Source organism: Lampris incognitus, chromosome 15 (assembly GCF_029633865.1).
Source record: "Lampris incognitus isolate fLamInc1 chromosome 15, fLamInc1.hap2, whole genome shotgun sequence".
Classification (NCBI taxonomy): Eukaryota; Metazoa; Chordata; class Actinopteri; order Lampriformes; family Lampridae; genus Lampris; species Lampris incognitus.
Window position 1 is genome coordinate 5,940,478 of NC_079225.1, and position 20,018 is coordinate 5,960,495.

General features: G+C 48.5%; 1 protein-coding gene across 1 annotated transcript; it reads left to right on the plus strand.

The window, feature by feature from the left end:
* Positions 1-9,872: 9,872 nt before the first annotated feature.
* On the plus strand, positions 9,873-10,952 carry LOC130124915 (uncharacterized protein K02A2.6-like; the record flags this gene model as incomplete). Its single annotated transcript, XM_056294261.1, has 2 exons — positions 9,873-10,540; positions 10,715-10,952. Coding segments are annotated over 2 exons (906 nt in total), but the record flags the coding sequence as incomplete, so codon positions are not given.
* Between the last annotated feature and the right edge of the window lie 9,066 nt (positions 10,953-20,018).

The following is a 20,018-nucleotide window of genomic DNA, read 5'->3' on the forward strand; positions in this document are numbered from 1 at the left end:
CTACCTCCATCCGCTCTTCTACATCCCCAGGTGGCGTTGTCGCGAAAGAGTCAGAGGAGGGATTGGCCGGGGAAACGGGAACAGCGGTTCGGTCTGACGCAGAGGTAGTTCTGGGATTGAAGGAAGTTCCACGCAAGGCCTTCTCACGCTTTCTCTCCCGGATACGTCCATCAATGCGGATAGCGAGAGCAATGAGGTCATCCAGAGATGAGGGTTCTTCTCGGGTAGCAAGTTGATCCTTCACCGCCTCGCTCAATCCTCTACGAAAAGTGGCACGCAGGGCCTGGTCATTCCATCCGCTCTCAGCGGCAGCCAGGCGGAACGGAGTAATCTGTGACGCTGGCGCCGCCCTGCTGGATGTTATTCAGTCGTGAGTCAGAATCCCGACGGCTTACCGGATGGTGGAAAACCTTACGTAGCTCTGCGACAAAGTCTCTATAAGAGTTACAGTAGCTGGCCCCCATGGACCAAGAAGACGTAGCCCACTGCGCTGCTCGACCACTGAGCAGGTTGGTCACGTAAGCGATCTTAAAAGCATCACTGGAGAACACGGTGGCCTGGTGTGTGAAAACAAGCTCACACTGCATAATGAAGGTAGAGCAAGTTTCAAAGTTACCGTCAAATGGGCGTGGACTGGTAATCTGAATATGTTTTACTAGGGCTGCTTGCACCGGATTGGCTGTGGGTGTGCCGTCTGTGCTGGCTGGGGTCGTCATGGCCAGTTCGTACTGTTAGGGTTTGCACCCGACCCCAAGAGCACAAACACAGAAGGCACAATATAGCGGGACCAACAGGCTAATTTATTGAAGAGAAAACTCAGGAAGTCCACTCTCACCAGGAAACGCGAAGTCCACCTTTAAGCCGGGAACCGTGGAGTCGCCCTTTAATCCGGGAACAGTGGAGTCGGCCCTTAATCCAGGCAGGAGGGGGGGGGGTAAACAGGAGGATACCAAAGGAGAACGGAAAATCACAGCAACGCTGGAGTGAAGAAATCCTCTTCGTAAACGGAAAGCAGCGCACAGGGGAAGGGGAGCAACGAGGAAGGTCCAACAGAGAAATCTCCAGGGAAGATCCAGGTAAGTAAACAAACTTCGATGAGCAGGACAAGCACAAGTACTCTCCCAGGGAACGGCACGAACTGGCAACAAGCTGAGAGTGACACAGCCAGATATAGGGAGGTGATTGCCAACAGGTGAGTGGAGGGGTAACGAGGAAACAGGCATCAGGTGGAGTTGGCAGAGCTCCGGGTACGCTTACACTGCAGAGCGGGTGTGGAGCGGGGAGACGTTGAGCCTTGGCCAAGGTTACACTGCAGAGCGGGTGTGGAGCGGCGAGACGTAACACTGGTACCGATTTTCAAGAACAAGGGCGATGTGCAGAACTGTTGCAACTACAGAGATATAAAGTTGATCAGCCACAGCATGAAGATTTGGGAAAGAGTAATAGAAGCTAGGTTAAGAGGAGAGGTGATGATCAGCGAGCAGCAGTATGGTTTCATGCCATGAAAGAGCACCACAGATGTGATGTTTGCTTTGAGAATGTTGATTGAGAAGTATAGAGAAGGCCAGAAAGAGTTGCATTGTATCGTTGTAGATTTAGAGAAAGCTTATGACAGAGTGCCGAGAGAGCAGGTGTGGTATTGTATGAGGAAGTCAGGAGTTGCAGAGAAATATGTAGGAGTGTTGCAGGATATGTATGAGGGAGGTGTGACAATGGTGAGGTGTGCAAGGTTGGAATGACAGATGGGTTCAAGGTGGAGGTGGGATTACATCAAGGATCGGCTCTGAGCCCTTTCTTGTTTGCAATGGTGATGGACAGGTTGACGGACGAGATCAGGCAGGAGTCTCCATGGACGATGATGTTCGCGGATGACATTGTGATCTGTAATGAGAGTAGGGTGCAGGTGGAGGAGAACCTGGAGAGGTGGATGTATACACTGGAGAGAAGAGGAATGGAAGTCAGTAGGAGCAAGACAGAATACCTATGCGTGAATGAGAGGGAGGACAGTGGAATGGTCAGGATGCAAGGAGTAGAGGGGACGAAGGCATATGAGTTTAAATACTTGGGGTCAACTGTCCAAAGTAACGGGGAGTGCAGAAGAGAGGTGGAGAAGAGAGTGTAGGCAGGGTGGAGTGGGTGGAGAAGAGTGTCATGAGTGATTTGTGACAGAAGGGTACCAGCAAGAGTTAAAGGGAAGCTTTACAAGATGGTTGTGAGACCAGCTACTATGTTATATGGTTTGGAGACAGTGGCACTAACGAAAAGGCAGGAGGTGGGGCTTGAGGTGGCAGAGTTGAAGATGAATCGGGAGTGATGAAGAAGGACAGGATTAGGAATGAGTATATTAGATGGACAGCTCAGGTTGGACGGTTTGGGGACAAAGCAAGAGAGGCAATATTGAGATGGTTTGGACATGTGTAGAGGAGAGGTGCTGGGTATACTGGGAGAAGGATGCTGAATATGGAGCTGCCAGGGAAGAGGAGAAGAGGAAGGTTTGGACATGTGTGGAGGAGAGATGCTGGGTATATTGGGAGAAGGATGCTGAATATGGAGCTGCCAGGGAAGAGGGGAAGAGGAAGGCCAAAGAGGAGGTTTATGGATGTGGTGAGGGAAGACATGCAGGTGGCTGGTGTGACAGAGGAAGATGCAGAGGACAGGAAGAAATGGAAACGGAAGATCCACTGTGGCGCCCCGTAACGGGAGCAGCCGAAAATAGTAGTAGTAGTAGGTTTGTGTGTCTATGCTTAAATATAATGTAATATAGTATGATATAAAATAATGTAATATAAAATAATATAATTTTGTAGCGAATTCGGGGGGGGGACTCGGGAACCGCCACAGCTGGGATGCTAACCCGTATCTCCTGCACCGCGGGCGACAACGTTAACCAGTCGACTAAAGGGTCCGACCCATTTGCCAAGGGCCAACGTGTCTACTTATCCGTGCACGTTACACGGGTGCACAGATAAGCAGACACGTTGGCACTTGGCTAACGGGTCGGACCCTTTAGTCGACCGGTTAACGTTGTTGCCCGCAGTGCGGGAGATCCCAAGTCGCGTCGTGGCTGTGATGGCCCGGCCGAGCTGTCCACTGAATTCGCTACAATATAATATAATAACCAGTGGTTTGTGTGTGTATTGTTAAGTGTTATTATTTGATGGCGCCCTTACTCATTTGGATTACGGTCAATTCCAGGGGCGTAGCCACGTGGGGGCCGGGGGGGCACGGCCCCCATTGGTCACAGCGCGGCCCCCCGCTGCCCCCCTGCCCCCGTCCCCTTCCCCTGTCCCGAGTGGGTAAAAAAAAAAAAAAAAAAAAACGCCTGCACAGACACAGTCAAATGGAAGCTGAAATACATGCATTATTATCAGTAGCCTATTATTATTAAGTCTTGTCTTTGCCACTAAAGTCAGGAGCCCAATGGGCTCATATTTAAATCCAAGTGTAAAAGCAAGAGTGTGTAAGTGCAGCATGGCAAGTCCAAGTGATGTAGTTTATTTAGTTGTGTGTGTTCAGGATATGGAAATGTTGGCTTCATGGTGTACATTTTCCCTTTGTGGTGTTCCCAACACAGAATATTAACCAGTGTGGGTTGGTTGGTTTTGAATGTGCACATTCAAATGTGATTGGTGCTGAATGAGGTGGAGGTCAGCTATTGGTTGTTCCTGAAGAGTATATAAGGCAGAATCGCCATCAGGGCGTTCTCGTGGTACTCCGCTCTACTCGGGATAGCTAGGTTGTTACAGCGTAATAATAAATATACTACTGTGGTGGACACGTATTGGGGACAGAATTCAACCCAGGAACTAAGGGTTAAGTCATGGTTGCCCTGGCAGGTTAACGCAGGGTTAAGTTATGGTTGTCCAGCCAGTTTTCTGGTTATTCTTGCCACCTCCGCTCAGTCGAGCTGTGGGTTTTGTTTGTCTCGCTGATTTACCGTGGATTAAAGAAAGTTGCCTACACGGCTAAAGTGTGAACCTACGGTCTTCTCCGTTACTTCGGCTCTACACTGGTGACCCCGACGTCGGTTTTCGGATAAGTTTTCTGAAACCACACACATTATGGCTACGAACGCCGTTGCAATTAAACTGCCGGAGTTTTGGGAGTCTTCCGCGGCTACATGGTTCGCGCAGGCTGAGGCACAGTTCGCGCTCAGAGACATAACAGCAGACGAGACCAGGTACTACTACGTATTGGCAGCGCTGGGGTGCGCTACGGCTTCCAGGATTAGCGGTTTCATAACCAACCCACCGGCCGATGGTAAATACGCCGCACTTAAACATCTCCTCCTTGAAACTTTTGAACTGTCTGCAACGGAGAGAGCACGTCGCCTCTTCGCAATTCAGGGCTTGGGAGATGGCAAACCATCGGAGCTAATGAGCAGGATGTTAAACCTACTGGGTCAAGAAAAGCCATGTTTCCTGTTTATGGAGCTGTTTCTGCGCAACATGCCGCCCCACGTCCAGACTGCGCTCGCTAACTCCACCATCACTGATCCCCGTGAGCTGGCAAAGGAGGCTGACCGATTCTTCGTCGCTACACAACGTTCCTCCCATGCCGGGGTGCTGGCTCCTACCTTCACTGGCCCCCCGCCGACATCGCGGGCGTGGCCCGACGGTGGCGCCACAGCATCAGACCGCTACAAGCCCTCTGGACTCTGTATGTACCACGCTCGATTTGGTGCGAAAGCTAAACGGTGCCGTTCCCCCTGCAACTACAGGCCGACGGGAAACGAGAGGGCCAACACTCAGTAGTGGCCATGAGTGTTGGCGATACGAGCAGGCTACTCTTCATCCTCGACACCATCTCCGGTCGGCGATTTCTTTGTGACACGGGCGCACAGAGAAGCGTGCTCCCTGCTACTGACGTCGACATCATGGGCGGGGAGCGGGGCCCCCAGTTGGCGACGGCTGACGGCAGCCCTATCCACACCTACGGCGTGCGGTCTGTAGAACTGTGTTTTGGTGGACAACGTTTCACGTGGGAGTTCGTCATGGCCAATGTAACGCTTCCCCTCCTCGGAGCTGATTTTTTGTGCGCTTACGGTTTACTAGTGGACATTCAGAACAGCCGTCTGGTCGATGCCTTAACCTTCTCCTCCTTCGCATGTACGCGGAGGGAAGCGGCCTATGCAGGTCTAGCCAACTCTCTCTCAGAGGCAGACAAGTTCACCTGCCTCCTCGCTGAGTTCCCTGACCTCACCCAGCCTACCTTCTCTGCACCCACCGCTAAGCATGGGGTGGAGCATCACATTGCTACGAAGGGGCCCCCGGTCTACGCCAGAGCCAGGCGTCTCGACCCCGCCAAACTCGCCATTGCCAAGTCTGAGTTCGAGCACCTGGAACGCATGGGGATCATCCGCCGCTCTGACAGCCCGTGGGCGTCCCCACTCCACATCGTCGCTAAGCCTGATGGAGGTTGGCGCCCATGCGGGGACTACCGCCGACTAAATGACGCCACCACGCCTGACCGCTATCCTGTCCCGCATATCCAGGACTTTTCTGCAAACCTGTCTGGCAAATGCGTCTTCTCAAAAGTCGACCTGGTCCGTGGTTATCATCAAGTTCCCGTGCACCCCTCAGACATCCCCAAGACAGCGGTGACAACCCCATTCGGCCTATTTGAATTCCTACGAATGCCATTTGGACTCAAAAACGCGGCCCAGTCCTTTCAGCGGCTGATGGATTCAGTGCTCCGTGGCCTTCCTTTCATCTTCGTCTATTTGGACGACATACTCATCGCCAGCGCCTCCGAGGAAGAACACCTGTCCCATCTTCATGCCCTCTTCACACGCCTCAGCCAGCATGGGCTGATCGTCAACCCGGCGAAGTGCCGGTTCGGGCTGACAGCCATGGATTTCCTCGGGCACCGCATCACTGGGGACGGGGCAGTCCCCCTGCCCTCAAAGGTGGAAGCGGTGGCGGCCTTTCCGCGCCCCCAAACAGCTCGTGCGCTCAGGGAGTTCATCGGGATGGTGACATTCTACCACCGCTTCATTCCTCGAGCCGCCTTTATCATCCGGCCACTGTACGAGGCGCTGAAAGGCATGTCCCCCAACCAGGCGGTCGACTGGACAGCAGAGCGGGACCGTGCGTTCACCGAGACTAAAGCTGCGCTCTCCCAGGCTACCCTGCTAGCGCATCCTTCACCTACAGCGCCTATTTCCATAACCACGGATGCATCGGACTATGCTGTTGGTGCGGTTCACGAACAGTGGGTTGGGGGGGCTTGGCAGCCTTTGGCCTTTTTCAGTCGCCAGCTTACACCCCGAGAGCGCAAGTATAGTACTTTTGACAGGGAACTCCTCGGTCTCTGGCTCGCCGTCCGGCATTTCCGTTTCCTGCTAGAGGGCCGCGAGTTTACTGCGTACGTGGACCACAAGCCCCTCACGTTTGCCATGTCCAAGACGGCCGAGCCATGGTCCGCTCGCCAGCAGCGACAACTCTCCTACATTTCGGAATTCACTACCGACATCCAGCACGTCGCTGGTAAGTCTAACCAGGTAGCTGACTGCCTGTCTAGGGCAGTGATTGGAGCGGTCCACCTAGGCCTTGACTATGCACAGATGGCTGCTGACCAGGCCACGGACCCGAGCATCCTCCGTCTCCGGGCCTCCGACACGGGGCTCCGCCTGCAGGACGTTCCTTTCAGCGACACAGGTGTCACCCTCCTGTGTGACGTCTCCACAGGACAGCCCAGGCCCATCGTCCCGCACAGCTGGAGACGCCCCGTATTTGAAGCTGTGCACGGCCTCTCTCATCCAGGCGGTAAGCCATCCGTGCGCCTGACCTCTGCTAAATTTGTGTGGGAGGGACTTAAGAGAGACGTGAAAGCGTGGGCCGACTCGTGTGTTGCCTGTCAGCGGGCTAAGATACACCGCCACATTAAGGCGCCCCTGGAACGCTTCGCAGTGCCGGAGAGACAATTTGACCATGTCCACGTCGACCTGGTTGGTCCCCTACCCCCCTCCCATGGGTTCACCTACCTCTTCACTGTGGTGGACAGGACTACGCGCTGGCCTGAAGCTGTTCCCCTGGCATCCACGACGTCTGCTGATGTGGCCCGGGCTTTTATTGGGTCGTGGGTCTCACGTTTCGGTACGCCTTCCGACCTTTCATCTGACCGTGGGCCACAGTTTACCTCAGAGCTATGGAATGCTGTGGGTGAGGCTCTGGGCGTCAAGCTTCATCGCACTACCGCCTACCACCCTCAGGCGAACGGCCTATGTGAGCGCTTCCACCGGTCCATGAAGGCTGCGCTTCGGGCTACTCTTAAGGACTGCAACTGGGTTGACAAGCTCCCATGGGTCATGCTGGGCCTGCGGACCGCCCCGAAGGAAGACCTACAAGCCTCCTCTGCGGAGCTGGTGTACGGCACGCCGCTGCGAGTCCCAGGCGATTTCATGCCCAATGCAACGCGTCCCTGGTCAGCTGTGGACCAACGAGCCTCCTTGCTGGACGGGGTCAGAGCTTTCACACCCGTCCCTACCGCCCAACACGGCGCTCCGGTGTCCCAGGTGCCCCCAGGTCTGCAGTCAGCGGACTACGTGTTCATCCGTCACGACGCACACCGCCCCCCTCTGCAACCCCCTTATGACGGCCCCTTCCGCGTCCTGGAACGGGGAACTAAGCACCTGGTGGTGGATTTTGGGGGCACGGCCGAGCATGTTTCAGTGGACCGAGTTAAACCCGCACACCTGGACTTGACGCAGCCGTTGGAGTTAGCCCAACCTCCTCGTCGCGGTCGTCCCCCGGCTCCGCCTCCTCCCCCCGTGGAGGCCCGAGCTGCCTCGTCTGCTCCTCAGGCCGACCTCCACAGGCCCGCGTCAATGCCTCCCAGAGACACTCCGGCCCCTGTTATCCGGAGCCGCCGCGGACGGCCTGTCGTCCCCCCGCGCCTGCCTGACTTCGATTACTAGGGCGAATTCTGGGGGGGCTCATGTGGTGGACACGTATTGGGGACAGAATTCAACCCAGGAACTAAGGGTTAAGTCATGGTTGCCCTGGCAGGTTAACGCAGGGTTAAGTTATGGTTGTCCAGCCAGTTTTCTGGTTATTCTTGCCACCTCCGCTCAGTCGAGCTGTGGGTTTTGTTTGTCTCGCTGATTTACCGTGGATTAAAGAAAGTTGCCTACACGGCTAAAGTGTGAACCTACGGTCTTCTCCGTTACTTCGGCTCTACACTACGTTACTGTCATAAGTCTGCCGTGTGCACTTTCCAGTTATCTACTTAAACAGTTTAGAACAATATTAGTGTTTCATACACGACAGTTTGGCGACGAGGATGGGATGTTTAAGTTGGAAGTCACAGAGTTCGCATGTCAAGCAGCTCCAGCGAGGCCGAAGTAAACGACGAACAACCAGAGAGACGTTCGGTGAGTGAAAGGACCGTCGAACAGAAGATGGCATTCGGTAAGCCAGAAGATTTCCACTTCGAGGAAAGTGAGGGAAGTTTTGATAGTTATCGCCAGCGGTTAGAGCAGTACTTCGCAGCAAATGGATTGGACACTCGAGATGAGAAAACCAAAGCGGTATTTCTTACGGGGGTACGAAAACGGGCACATAGCTTGCTGATGGATTTGTGTGCACCAGATAAGCCATCGGGTAAAACATATGAAGTACTGGTGGGAATGCTAGAAAAGCACTGCATCCCGAAAACCAACTTTATTGCCGAGAGATGCAAGTTTCACGGAAGAAACCAAAAGGAAAACGAAACAATAAGTGAGTACATTGCAAGTTTGAGAAAGTTAGCAGCCACATGCAAATTTGGAACATTTTTAGATGAAGCACTGCGTGATAGGTTGGTCTGTGGAGTTAAGAGCAGTGAGCTAAGAGATCGGTTACTCAATGCTGCTCACACAAAAGAATTAACGTTACAGCTCGCAGTTGAAATGGCGCTTTCTTTTGAGGTAACAAAAGGCAACAGTGCGCCACAGTTTGCACAGAAGGGCTATAAAGCTAATGTGGTAGAAAAGAAGGCTAACCTAAAGCATAGAGAGGCAACGGTAAAGTCTACAGCTAATGGAAAGCCCTGCTATCGCTGCAATGGAAAAGGCCACAGACCGGATGAATGCAGGTTCAAGGACGCAGAGTGTCACCAGTGCAAGAAAAAGGGACACATCGCAAAAGCATGCCGTTCCCCTAAAGAAAGAAGCTTTGGCAAGGCATCGAAAGGGACCATGCATTTGGAATGTTGCCACGTTCTCAAGCACGTGGACCAGAGCAACGCTCACAGTCTTCGGGCAGATGGAGATCCTATCCAGCCTCAGCTCTGCAGTGCCAGAGACGACTGCTGTGTGCCGACAAGGTGCATGGTGGATGCGGTACAGAACATTGACACTTGGTCAGACATTGGACAGTGGAGGGGCAGAGCTTTTTGCAATGGACACGGGTAAAGGTGACATTGTGAAACCCTACTATGTGTATGTCAGTGTAAATGGTACAAGGGTGAAAATGGAGGTAGATACTGGCACAGCCGTGTCAGTGATATCTGAAACTCTACTTAAACGCAGGTTTAAAGATGTGAAGCTTAGTCCTGCAAATTGTGTGCTGAAAACCTACAGTGAGGAATCATTGCCGTTGATAGGAAAATTCGCAGCAAAGGTGAAATGCAAGGAACGCTCCGAAAAGCTACAACTACTAGTCGTGAAAGGAAGAGGTCCTGCATTAATGGGCAGAGACTGGATAAGTCAGTTAAAGCTAGACTGGTCAAGAGTCAACAGAGTGGCTCCTGATACAGTGGATGATGTGTGTGCCAGACATGCATCAGTGTTCAAACCTGAATTAGGCAAGTTAAAGGGTATTGAAGCCAGACTACATGTAGTTCCAGATGCAGTGCCCAAGTTCTGTAAGCCTAGAAACGTGCCTTATGCATTAAGAGAAGCCGTAGAGAGAGAACTGGCAAAATTGGAAGCTGAAGGTGTCATCTCACCCATTAATTACAGTGAGTGGGCAGCTCCAATAGTTTGTGTGCCTAAAAAGGATGACAGTGTGAGAATATGTGGAGACTACAAGGTCACCATCAATCCATGGTTGAATGTGGAACAGTATCCACTACCCAAAACCCAAGATTTATTTGCTAAACTAGCAGGAGGTCAGCAGTTTACCAAATTAGACTTGTCGCAGGCTTATCAGCAAGTTCTGTTAGAGGACAATTCAAGACGTTACCTAACTATCAACACACACAGAGGGTTGTATCACTACAATAGGTTACCCTACGGTGTTGCTAGCGCCCCTGCTATTTTTCAAAAGATTATGGATCAGGTTCTTCAGGGCATGGAAGGGGTCATCTGTTATTTAGATGACATCTTAATTACTGGAAAAGATACAGAAAGGCACCTGACTAACTTGGAAGACGTGCTTAGTAGACTTGAAACTTACAATCTCAGGGTTAAAAGAGAGAAGTGTGCATTCATGCAGAACAGCGTTTCATACTTAGGGCATGTCATTGATGCCATGGGCATACATCCAATGAAGGAAAAGACAGATGCTATTCAGAGGGCTCCAGTTCCGAAAAATGTAACTGAACTCAGGTCATTCTTAGCTCTGTTAAACTACTATGGGAAGTTTATCCCTAAACTATCTACTCTGATTCATCCAATGACAGCATTGCTGCATAAAGATGCAACCTGGGGATGGTCAGAGAAATGTCAAAGTGCATTTGATAGTGCAAAGAAGTCTCTTCAGTCAGATAAATTGTTAGTACATTTTGATGCAGAGTTACATATCATACTAGCATGTGATGCTTCTCCTTATGGAGTTGGTGTTGTAATCAGCCACAAAATGAAAGATGGAAGTGAGAGACCTATCGCATTTGCATCCAGAATGTTAACTAAAACAGAACAGAATTACTCTCAACTGGAAAAAGCGGCACTGGGTCTTGTTTTTGGAGTTATGAAATTCCATGACTATCTTTATGGAAGGAAATTCTTGTTATTGACAGACCACAAGCCACTGCTGAAAATTCTGGGGCCTAAAAAAGGTGTGCCAACACTGGCCGCCGCTACATTACAAAGGTGGGCTCTAATTTTGGCAGTGTATACATACGAAATCCAGTACAAGAAGTCAGAGCAGCATAGCAATGCTGATGCTTTATCAAGATTACCTGTGAAGCCTGATGTAGATGTGGTGTCAAACCCAATTTACAGTGTCTTACCTGGAAGACTTACCTCTTACTGCTAGAGAAATAGCCAAAGAAACAGACAGAGATCCTGTGTTAAGAGTGGTTAAACAGTTGGTGTTAACTGGATGGCCTAAACATGTACAGGATGAGTCACTGAAGCCTTATTTTCAGAGAAAATTAGAGCTTAGCATTGAGGATGACTGTTTATTATGGGGTTACCGTGTGGTAGTGCCTGATAAACTAAGAGACAGGCTATTGTCGGAATTACATGAGCACCACTGGGGAATAGTTAAAATGAAGTCCCTTGCCAGAAGTTTATTCTGGTGGCCGACATTAGATGACAGTATTGAACGTGAAGTGAATCAGTGTACTATTTGTCAGCAGCAGCGTAGTATGCCTGCTACCGCACCGATACATACATGGAAATGGTCTTCGAGTCCATGGGAAAGAGTACATCTTGATTTTGCTGAGGACCACAAGCAGATGTTTTTAGTAGCGATGGATGCCTATGCTAGATGGCCAGAGATAGTTCCCATGACTACTACTACTTCATCTAAGACAATTGAAGCAATGAGAAATTTATTTGCAGCTTATGGGTTGCCTAAAGAAGTTGTAACTGATAACAGACCTCAGTTCGTAGCGATAGACTGAACTTGTGACTGACATGCAGATTGGTTATTGAAAAAAAAAGAAAAAAAGAAAAGAAATCTGTAAGGTAATGTATGGTTACTGTTGAAGAAATACTGTACATGGTTATGAGCTTAAGAGCAAAAAGGATATGTTAGAATCCTAGAAAAAAAAAAGAAGTTTGAATTTACAGGGGAGGAGCTGTGGTGTTCCCAACACAGAATATTAACCAGTGTGGGTTGGTTGGTTTTGAATGTGCACATTCAAATGTGATTGGTGCTGAATGAGGTGGAGGTCAGCTATTGGTTGTTCCTGAAGAGTATATAAGGCAGAATCGCCACCAGGGCGTTCTCTTGGTACTCCGCTCTACTCGGGATAGCTAGGTTATTACAGCGTAATAATAAATATACTACGTTACTGTCATAAGTCTGCCGTGTGCACTTTCCAGTTATCTACAGTATTAGTGTTTCATACACGACACCCTTCATGCAATTGAAATTGCAACTGAAATACTAAATTACATTTCTGTCTTCGGTCTTTACACTTTACAACACTTAAACTATACCCCTTGCATTAACACCCATGCATGGGACATGTAGATAAGATGAATGATACCATTCCATACCCTTTGGCTTTACACAATCCATGGCATTGTTAAAAGGGCTATCATAATCTTTGAAAGTAGTTTTAAAATGGTAGTTTTGACAAGTGCCACCCTAATTAAATGGCTGGCCCCAGCTGGCCCCCTCTCCAGTAAAAAAGTCCTGGCTACGCCCCTGGTCCATTCGGCTGTGACGTCGCCACGTTCTCAGTGTGCGACAGTGTGTGTCGTAAGAGTTGGTAGTAGAGAGCTAAGTCCTGCTGTATTTGCCTAAATAAATATGCCTGACGTTAAAGGCTAAAGAGAAAACCAAGTCAAGCTTTGCTTATCCTCCCTACGCAAGGAGAAGATTGCGCGCCCCATCTGAACAGCTTATGGGCCCAGGCAGAGTTGGACACAAGCTAGCATTCCGGAAGGAGTTTAACGCGAAGTATTACACGGAACTTCTACAGGCTATGTGGACCAGCTGGGAGATAAGTGAGCGTTTATATCACAGAGTATTTTAATCCGTGTTTATTTTCCCGGAAGAAGTTTTACGCGACGTATTATGCGTTAGCCAATGAAGCTAACAAGCTAGCTTAGCAAAGACAAAGTATAGCAAGCTAGTTGGCCACGGTAAAATTAGCGCGTTAGCAAAATGGCAAGCAGAGCAACAGGAGTCTTGGCACCGCAGCTTTTGTTCGACGGATCCGAAGATACGTATGGCCTTTGGGAAACACGATTCCTAGGCTGCTTACATACTCTGAAGCTAAAAGAGACCGTTTTACGTGAGCCCACCGGCGCTAGCGAAGAACAGTTAGCTGAAGATAGGAGGAAGAATGCTGATTGCTATGCTGAGCTAATAAGACTGATAGATGATAAAAGCCTATAGCTGATAAGACATGAAGCCGCTAAAGGCTGGCAGGAAGGCTCTGAGAATACTGAAAGAACATTATTCCGGAAAAAGCAAGCCGCCGATAATACATTTATACACGTCGTTGACCAAGCTACGCATGGCGGACAACGAGAGTGTTACGGACTACATAATAAGGGCGGAGAACCTCATTACGGCTCTGAGAGATGCAGGCGAGACCATGAGTGATGGACTGATCGTAGCCATGATCCTAGGCGGGCTACCAGACTCCTTTAAGCCTCTAGCCGTCCTCATAACACAAAATGAAGATAACGTTACGTTCGCAGACTTTAACAGAAGACTACGGGTCTATGAAGAGGCGGAGAAAATGAACACGGCAAGATCTATGGATAATGTGATGAAGACATGTGCGAGGCAAGGCCGAGGCCCCACCAAGATGCACGCTAGCAACAGAAAAGATGAAGATGCCAACGTGACGTGTTACAAATGTGGAATAAAAGGGCACAAGGCAAGAAAATGTTTTCGAAAAGTGTGGTGTAGTTACTGCAAAAATAATACACACCACAAATCCCTGTGCAAGAAAAAGGGGGAACAAGATGGTGTCAGAAAAGTCACGGAGGAACGAAATAGCGACCAAGACCATCTCTTCAAGGCCAAGCACACAAAGAACGAGAGACCACCAGACAACGTGAAGATGAAAGGCATCATGGTGGATGCAGGAGCAACATCCCACATCGGAAAGTTAAAAAGCTTCGACAACTCATTCTTGCCTGACACCCATTCAGTGGAGTTAGCCGATGGCACCAAGTGCAGTGGAATAGCACAATGAAGAGGAACGGTGATGACATGTCTACTAGACAGCACCAGACGACAGCACAGAGCACAGCTACGGGATACACTGTACATGCCTTCATACCCACATGACATCTTTTCGGTGGCAAGAGCAACAAACGGAGGGGCGGCAATCACTTTCAAGAAAGGGGACAATCACATGGTTACCAAGGATGGTAGTAGGTTTGACAGCCACGAGAGTGGAAATTTGTATTACTTGACAACTGTTGAGGAGAGTGTTGACCAATGTACAGGGTGTCACGACATGCAAACTTGGCATGACATTTTGAGTCGTTGTAACTATGAAGATGTACAAAAGTTACAAGGTGTAGTGAAAGGGATGGAGATAAAAGGAAGTGCAGTCAGACCAGATCAGTTATGTGAAGTGTGTACACAGGGCAAATTCACCCAGACGAGAAATAGGGAGCCAGACAGAAAGGCTAAGAAACCCTTAGAACTAGTCCACGCTGACTTAGCCGGTCCCAACACCGAGCATAGAAGGGTACAGATATGCACAGTCTTTTACAGACGACTACTCAGGTACCGTGTTGGTGCATTTCCTAAGGTCCAAGAGTGATACAGTGCAAGCCACAGAAAGGTTCTTAGCAGACATAGCACATTACGGGGAAGTCAGGTGTATCTGTTCAGATAATAGCACTGAGTTTACAAGCCGAGTCTTCCAAGGCACTGTTAACCAAGAATAGGATTAGACATGAGACGTCTGCACCCTATTCACCCCACCAAAATGGCACAGCAGGGAGAGGTTGGCGAACTCTCTATGATATGAGCAGTTGCTTACTGATAGAAAGCGAGTTACCAGATAAGCTATGGAACTACGCTATGCAGACAGCAGTTTATGGGAGGAACAGGTGCTATAGCAGGCGCACAAAGAAAACGCCATACGAGCTGTTCACAGGCAAGAAACCAAACATATCCAAGCTGCAGAAATTTGGATCAATGTGTTTTGCTTACAAGCAAGAGAAGGGGAAGCTAGACTCTAGGTGCGAGCAAGGTGTTTTCATTGGCTACGATAAAAACAGCCCAGCTTATCTAGTGTACTATCCAGAAACAGAGAGGGTCCAAAAGCACAGGTTGGTGAAGTTCACAACCAAGACAGCCAAAGAAAAGGAAACACAAACACCTGAGTCATACATAGAATATGGTGTTAGGAATGTACATACCAGGGTCAATGACAGTGAAGAAAATGTTGTTGATGAAAATGTGGAAAATGTACCAGGTCAGGGTGCTCAGAGTGGACTTTCTGGGACTTTACCTGAACAGACTGAACGCACACAGCCGGGCAAAGTCACCGAGACTGTAACCAGAAGGAACCCACCGCGAACCAAGAGGAGACCAGCCTACCTACAGGAATTCGAGATTGAGGATACAGAGGACAAACTGCAAACATGCGTGGACTCTTGTTATAGAGCAGTATGCAACATTCCTCAAACCTAGACCGAGACAAGACCAAGACTGTATATATCAAAGAAAAATCACAACAAAACAGAACAAATGACCAGTATCTTTTTTTAATCAAGTTTGCTTTTACATAAATGCAACAGCAACATTTCTTTTGCATTTTGGTGCTTTGCCAGCTATTTTGACTGATATTCAAGCAATTAAGTCTTTTTTTGTTTATATCTTGCAAGAAGATGTTAATTTGGATTTGTTGAATTATTGTGCCTAAGTGTAAACAGATAAATACATCATCTGAAATAAGATACACTTTCTTTTAGTTTTTGCACGAGTCTTATAAAAGACATGTAGATTTCCAAAGATGCAAAAAAGTGAGCACGTTCACATAGAAAAAAAACAACAACTTAGGTGCACGGCTATTAAGAACTTTCACAACAACAGAGAAGGCCAGACAATGTCCTTTTTATAAGTATTAATTCTCCTGGGCAGCCATAACAACTTTGCTTCATAAAATTAAAGCGTAAATTAACTAGGAATAATTTAACTGAATATTGTGGCATGCCAAGCATGAACAAAATGCGTAAAACCCTTAAAAGTCTGAGCTCAACACTAAGAATACACTCACAAAGGGGTGGTTGTGAAAGACCTCAAAGGTCCCATTTCTGGGCCAGGGTTAGGGTGAGATGGGATGATCCTGCATGGCTCTAGGGATGAGGAGGTTAAACAAAAGCTTGGTTGCACTTCAGAAAAATTAGAGCCTGAAGCATTTTGTGACTTAAACGGGCTCGGTGGGGCCTCATGATGATGCCTCCTCTACTAAATACCCTCTCAACTGGTGCAGAGGATGCTGGAACTGACAACACCTTCAGTGCCAAGTTGTGGAGTTGTGGAAATCTGTCATGGTTTTTGTCCCAGAAGACAAGTGCATCATCAGTTTCAGTATCCTGTATGGCATCAAAGTATTTACTTATCTGTGCCCTGATACTTGTATCTTGGCCTGTGCTGCGCTTTTTGTGAGCCTTGTGTAGCACACTTGATAAGAATGACACTTACAAGGGCTGGCGTTTTTGTTGTTTTACTCCATCTGTCAAATAGACATTACAGAGGACACGTTTTCAGAGCATGGCTCACTATACGAACGTCAACACTCATCTCCAATTTATACACAATAAGAGCACCAAATATATTCTTCCATAAATTCACATTAGTCTAGCCTACCGCTAGCAAAGCTAAACAGTATATAACGTTACGGAACATGGGGGGATCAATGTCAATGTCAAAGCCAAGCTACAGAACAATGGGTTCAGACCGCGGGAGCTATGGCTATGCTAACGTTAGCAACTCGCTAGCAATCTAGCTAACGTTAGCCAGTGATATGACATTATCAAAATAAATATGAAAGTCCCTTCGTGGGTATTTCTAATAGGCATCCATATCCCACCTACACATCATATTTAATCACCATTCTAATTCCATATGTCTAACTAGTCTGCTTACCTGTCAAATAGACATTACAGAGGACACGTTTTCAGAGCATGGCTCACTATACGAACGGCAACACTCATCTGACGACTCTACCCGAATGTCCCAGAGTGCACCGCGAGAGCCAGCACTACGTCACACAGGCTAGAAGCAATTAACCTGCAGTGCCCTCCTGTGGCGAGAACCGGCTATCACAACAACACAGCAGACAATTCCCTCTTTACTAGTAGTGAGTGGTCAATGAAAGTAAGTATACTGCTCAAAAAAATAAAGGGAACACCTAAAAACACAATATAGACCTCGATGAATGAAATATTTCAGCTGAAAATCTTTATTTATTAGACAGAGGAATGTGTTTAGAGCAAAATAACCTAAGAATGATCAATGGAAATCAAAATCATTAACCCATTAAGGTCTGGATTCAGAATCATACTCAAAATCAAAGTGGAAAATGAGAACATAGGCTGATCCAACTTCTGTGGAAATTCTTCAAGACGATTCAAAATGAGGCTCAGTAGTGTGTGTGGCCTCCACGTGCCTGTATGCACTCCCTACAACGTCTGGGCATGCTCCTGATGAGACGACGGATGGTCTCCTGAGGGATCTCCTCCCAGACCTGGATCAGGGCATCGGTCAAACTCCTGGTCAGTCTGTGGTGCGACATCGCATTGGCGGATGGTACGAGACATGATGTCCCAGAGGTGCTCGATTGGATTCAGGTCTGGGGAACGTGCAGGCCGGTCCATAGCATCAATGCCCTCGACATACAGGAACTGCTGACACACTCTGGCCACATGAGGACGAGCATTGTCATGCATGAGCAGGAACCCAGGGCCCACTGCACCAGCATATGGTCTGACAAGGGGTCTGAGGATCTCATACCGGTACCTAATGGCAGTCATGGTACCTCTGGCTAGCACGTAGAGGTCTGTGCAGCCCTCCAAGGATATGCCTCCCCAGACCATCACTGACCCACCGCCAAACCGGTCATGCTGGAGGATGTTGCAGGCAGCAGAACGTTCTCCACAGCATCTCCAGACTCTCTCACGTCTGTCACATGTGTTCAGTGTGAACCTGCTCTCATCTGTGAAGAGCACAGGGCGCCAATGGCGAATCTGCCAACCAAGATGTTCTCTGGCAAAGGTCAATCGGGCTGCACGGTGTTGGGCTGTGAGCACAGGCCCCAATTGTGGACGTCGGGCCCTCATACCATCCTCATGCATTCTGTTTCTCACTGTTTGAGCAGAAACCTGCACATTAGTGGCCTGTTGAAGGTCGTTTTGTACGGCTCCGGCAGTGCTCGTCCTGTTCCTCCTTGCACAAAGGACCAGATAGCGGTCCTGCTGCGGGGTTGTTGTCCTCCTGCGGCCCCCTCCACGTCTCCTGGTGTACTGGCCTGTCTCCTGGTACCTCCTCCATGCTCTGGACACTGTGCTGGGAGACACATCAAATCTTCTTGCCACAGCACGCATTGATGTGCCATCCTGGATGAGCTGCACTACCTGAGCAACTTCTGTAGGTTACAGATACCGCCTCATGCCACCTCTAGTGGTGCGGGCACTAGCAAAATGAAAAACTAACCAAAGATCGGCCAGAAAAGATGAGGACAGGCAAATGGTCTGTGGCCACCACCTGCAAATCCATTCCTGTTATAGGGGTTGTCTTGCAATTGTCTAATTTCCACCTGGTGGAAATTAGACAATTTACCAAAAGGTGAAATTGATTCACAAATCAGTGTTGCTTCCTAACTGGACAGGTTGATATCTCAAAAATGTGATTGACTTGGAGCTACATTGCATTGCTTATGTGTTCCCTTTATTTTTTTGAGCAGTGTATATAAAATAAAAAATAGATGGGGGGCTACTAAATCCCAAGTACCCCACACTCTCCCCTCAAAAAGATAATGGCGTCCCGACATAACAAATCTACCAGTCCACATTGCATAACTTTTCATTGAAAAGATAGGTTATTACTAAGCAGGAGTCAATCTGGATACTGTACTGTAATCAGTCATAACATATAACACACATCTCCTATTAATGGTATATGTTTGAAGTAAATAATGTGCACTTGAATCCACTGCTTTGTCCGTCTTGAGGCCGGGGAGCTATAGTATCTGACTAAAAGCAAATAACTTTGTAATAGTAATATCCCTGGTGGTAACAGGTGTGTTCTAAAACACCAATGCTACAGTAACTCTATGTCTGGTGATCACAGGACAACTAAAATCACATAGCTATAACAATTGTAACATGTCAAAAGTTTTTTTTGTTTTTTTTTTGTTTTTTTAAAAAAAATTTTTTTTTTTCATTTATTTATTTATACTGACTTGTCTGATTTGCTTATCTACCAGACACACTAGGCTGCCCTAGTCTGTGATAAGTAAACACTGGTGTAGGTTTTCTATTTCTCAAAGGATATGCTTTTTCTCTGGCAGGCTGCACAGCTTCCCCTGGAGGAGGCTGCAAGGCATCTTCTGGTGGAGGCTGCAAGGCATCTTCCGGGCTCTTGTCGCCATCGGGCTCATCCTCTTCTTCAGCTCCAGATGTCTCGCCATTCTCTGACACTGTCCCATTGTCCTCTATTGTTGCAGGCTGCTCCGCAAAATCCTCTTCATCTTGACCGTCTCTTTCCTCCGGATAGAACTCCAAGGCGTCTGGGCTCAGCTGACTCTGGATCCGCTCACTGGCTCTGACTGTTGGTCGTCCCACGATGCATCTCCAGTTATCCTCATCATCTGAGTCACTGTCCTGTTCCTGGTTCCACTGCATTTGTCTGTCTGTCTTCTTTCTCTCCCGTCTAGGTTTCACAGGTAAGTCCTCTTCTCTTGGTTCCACCGGCAGGAAGTCGCATGGCAGAAGAAGGTTCCTATGCATGATTCTGGTTCGTCCTTTTCCATTCTCCGGCTTCAGCTCATACACAGGGCTGTCAGTGTGCTTCCTCTGTGTTACTACATGCACCTGGTCCTCCCAGAATGGTCTTAATTTCCCCGGTCCTCCTTTCTCGTTCAGGTTGCGGATGAGAACTCTGCATCCGGGATACAGCTCTGTCCCGTGGGCCTTTTTGTCGTATAGTGTTTTGTTTCTG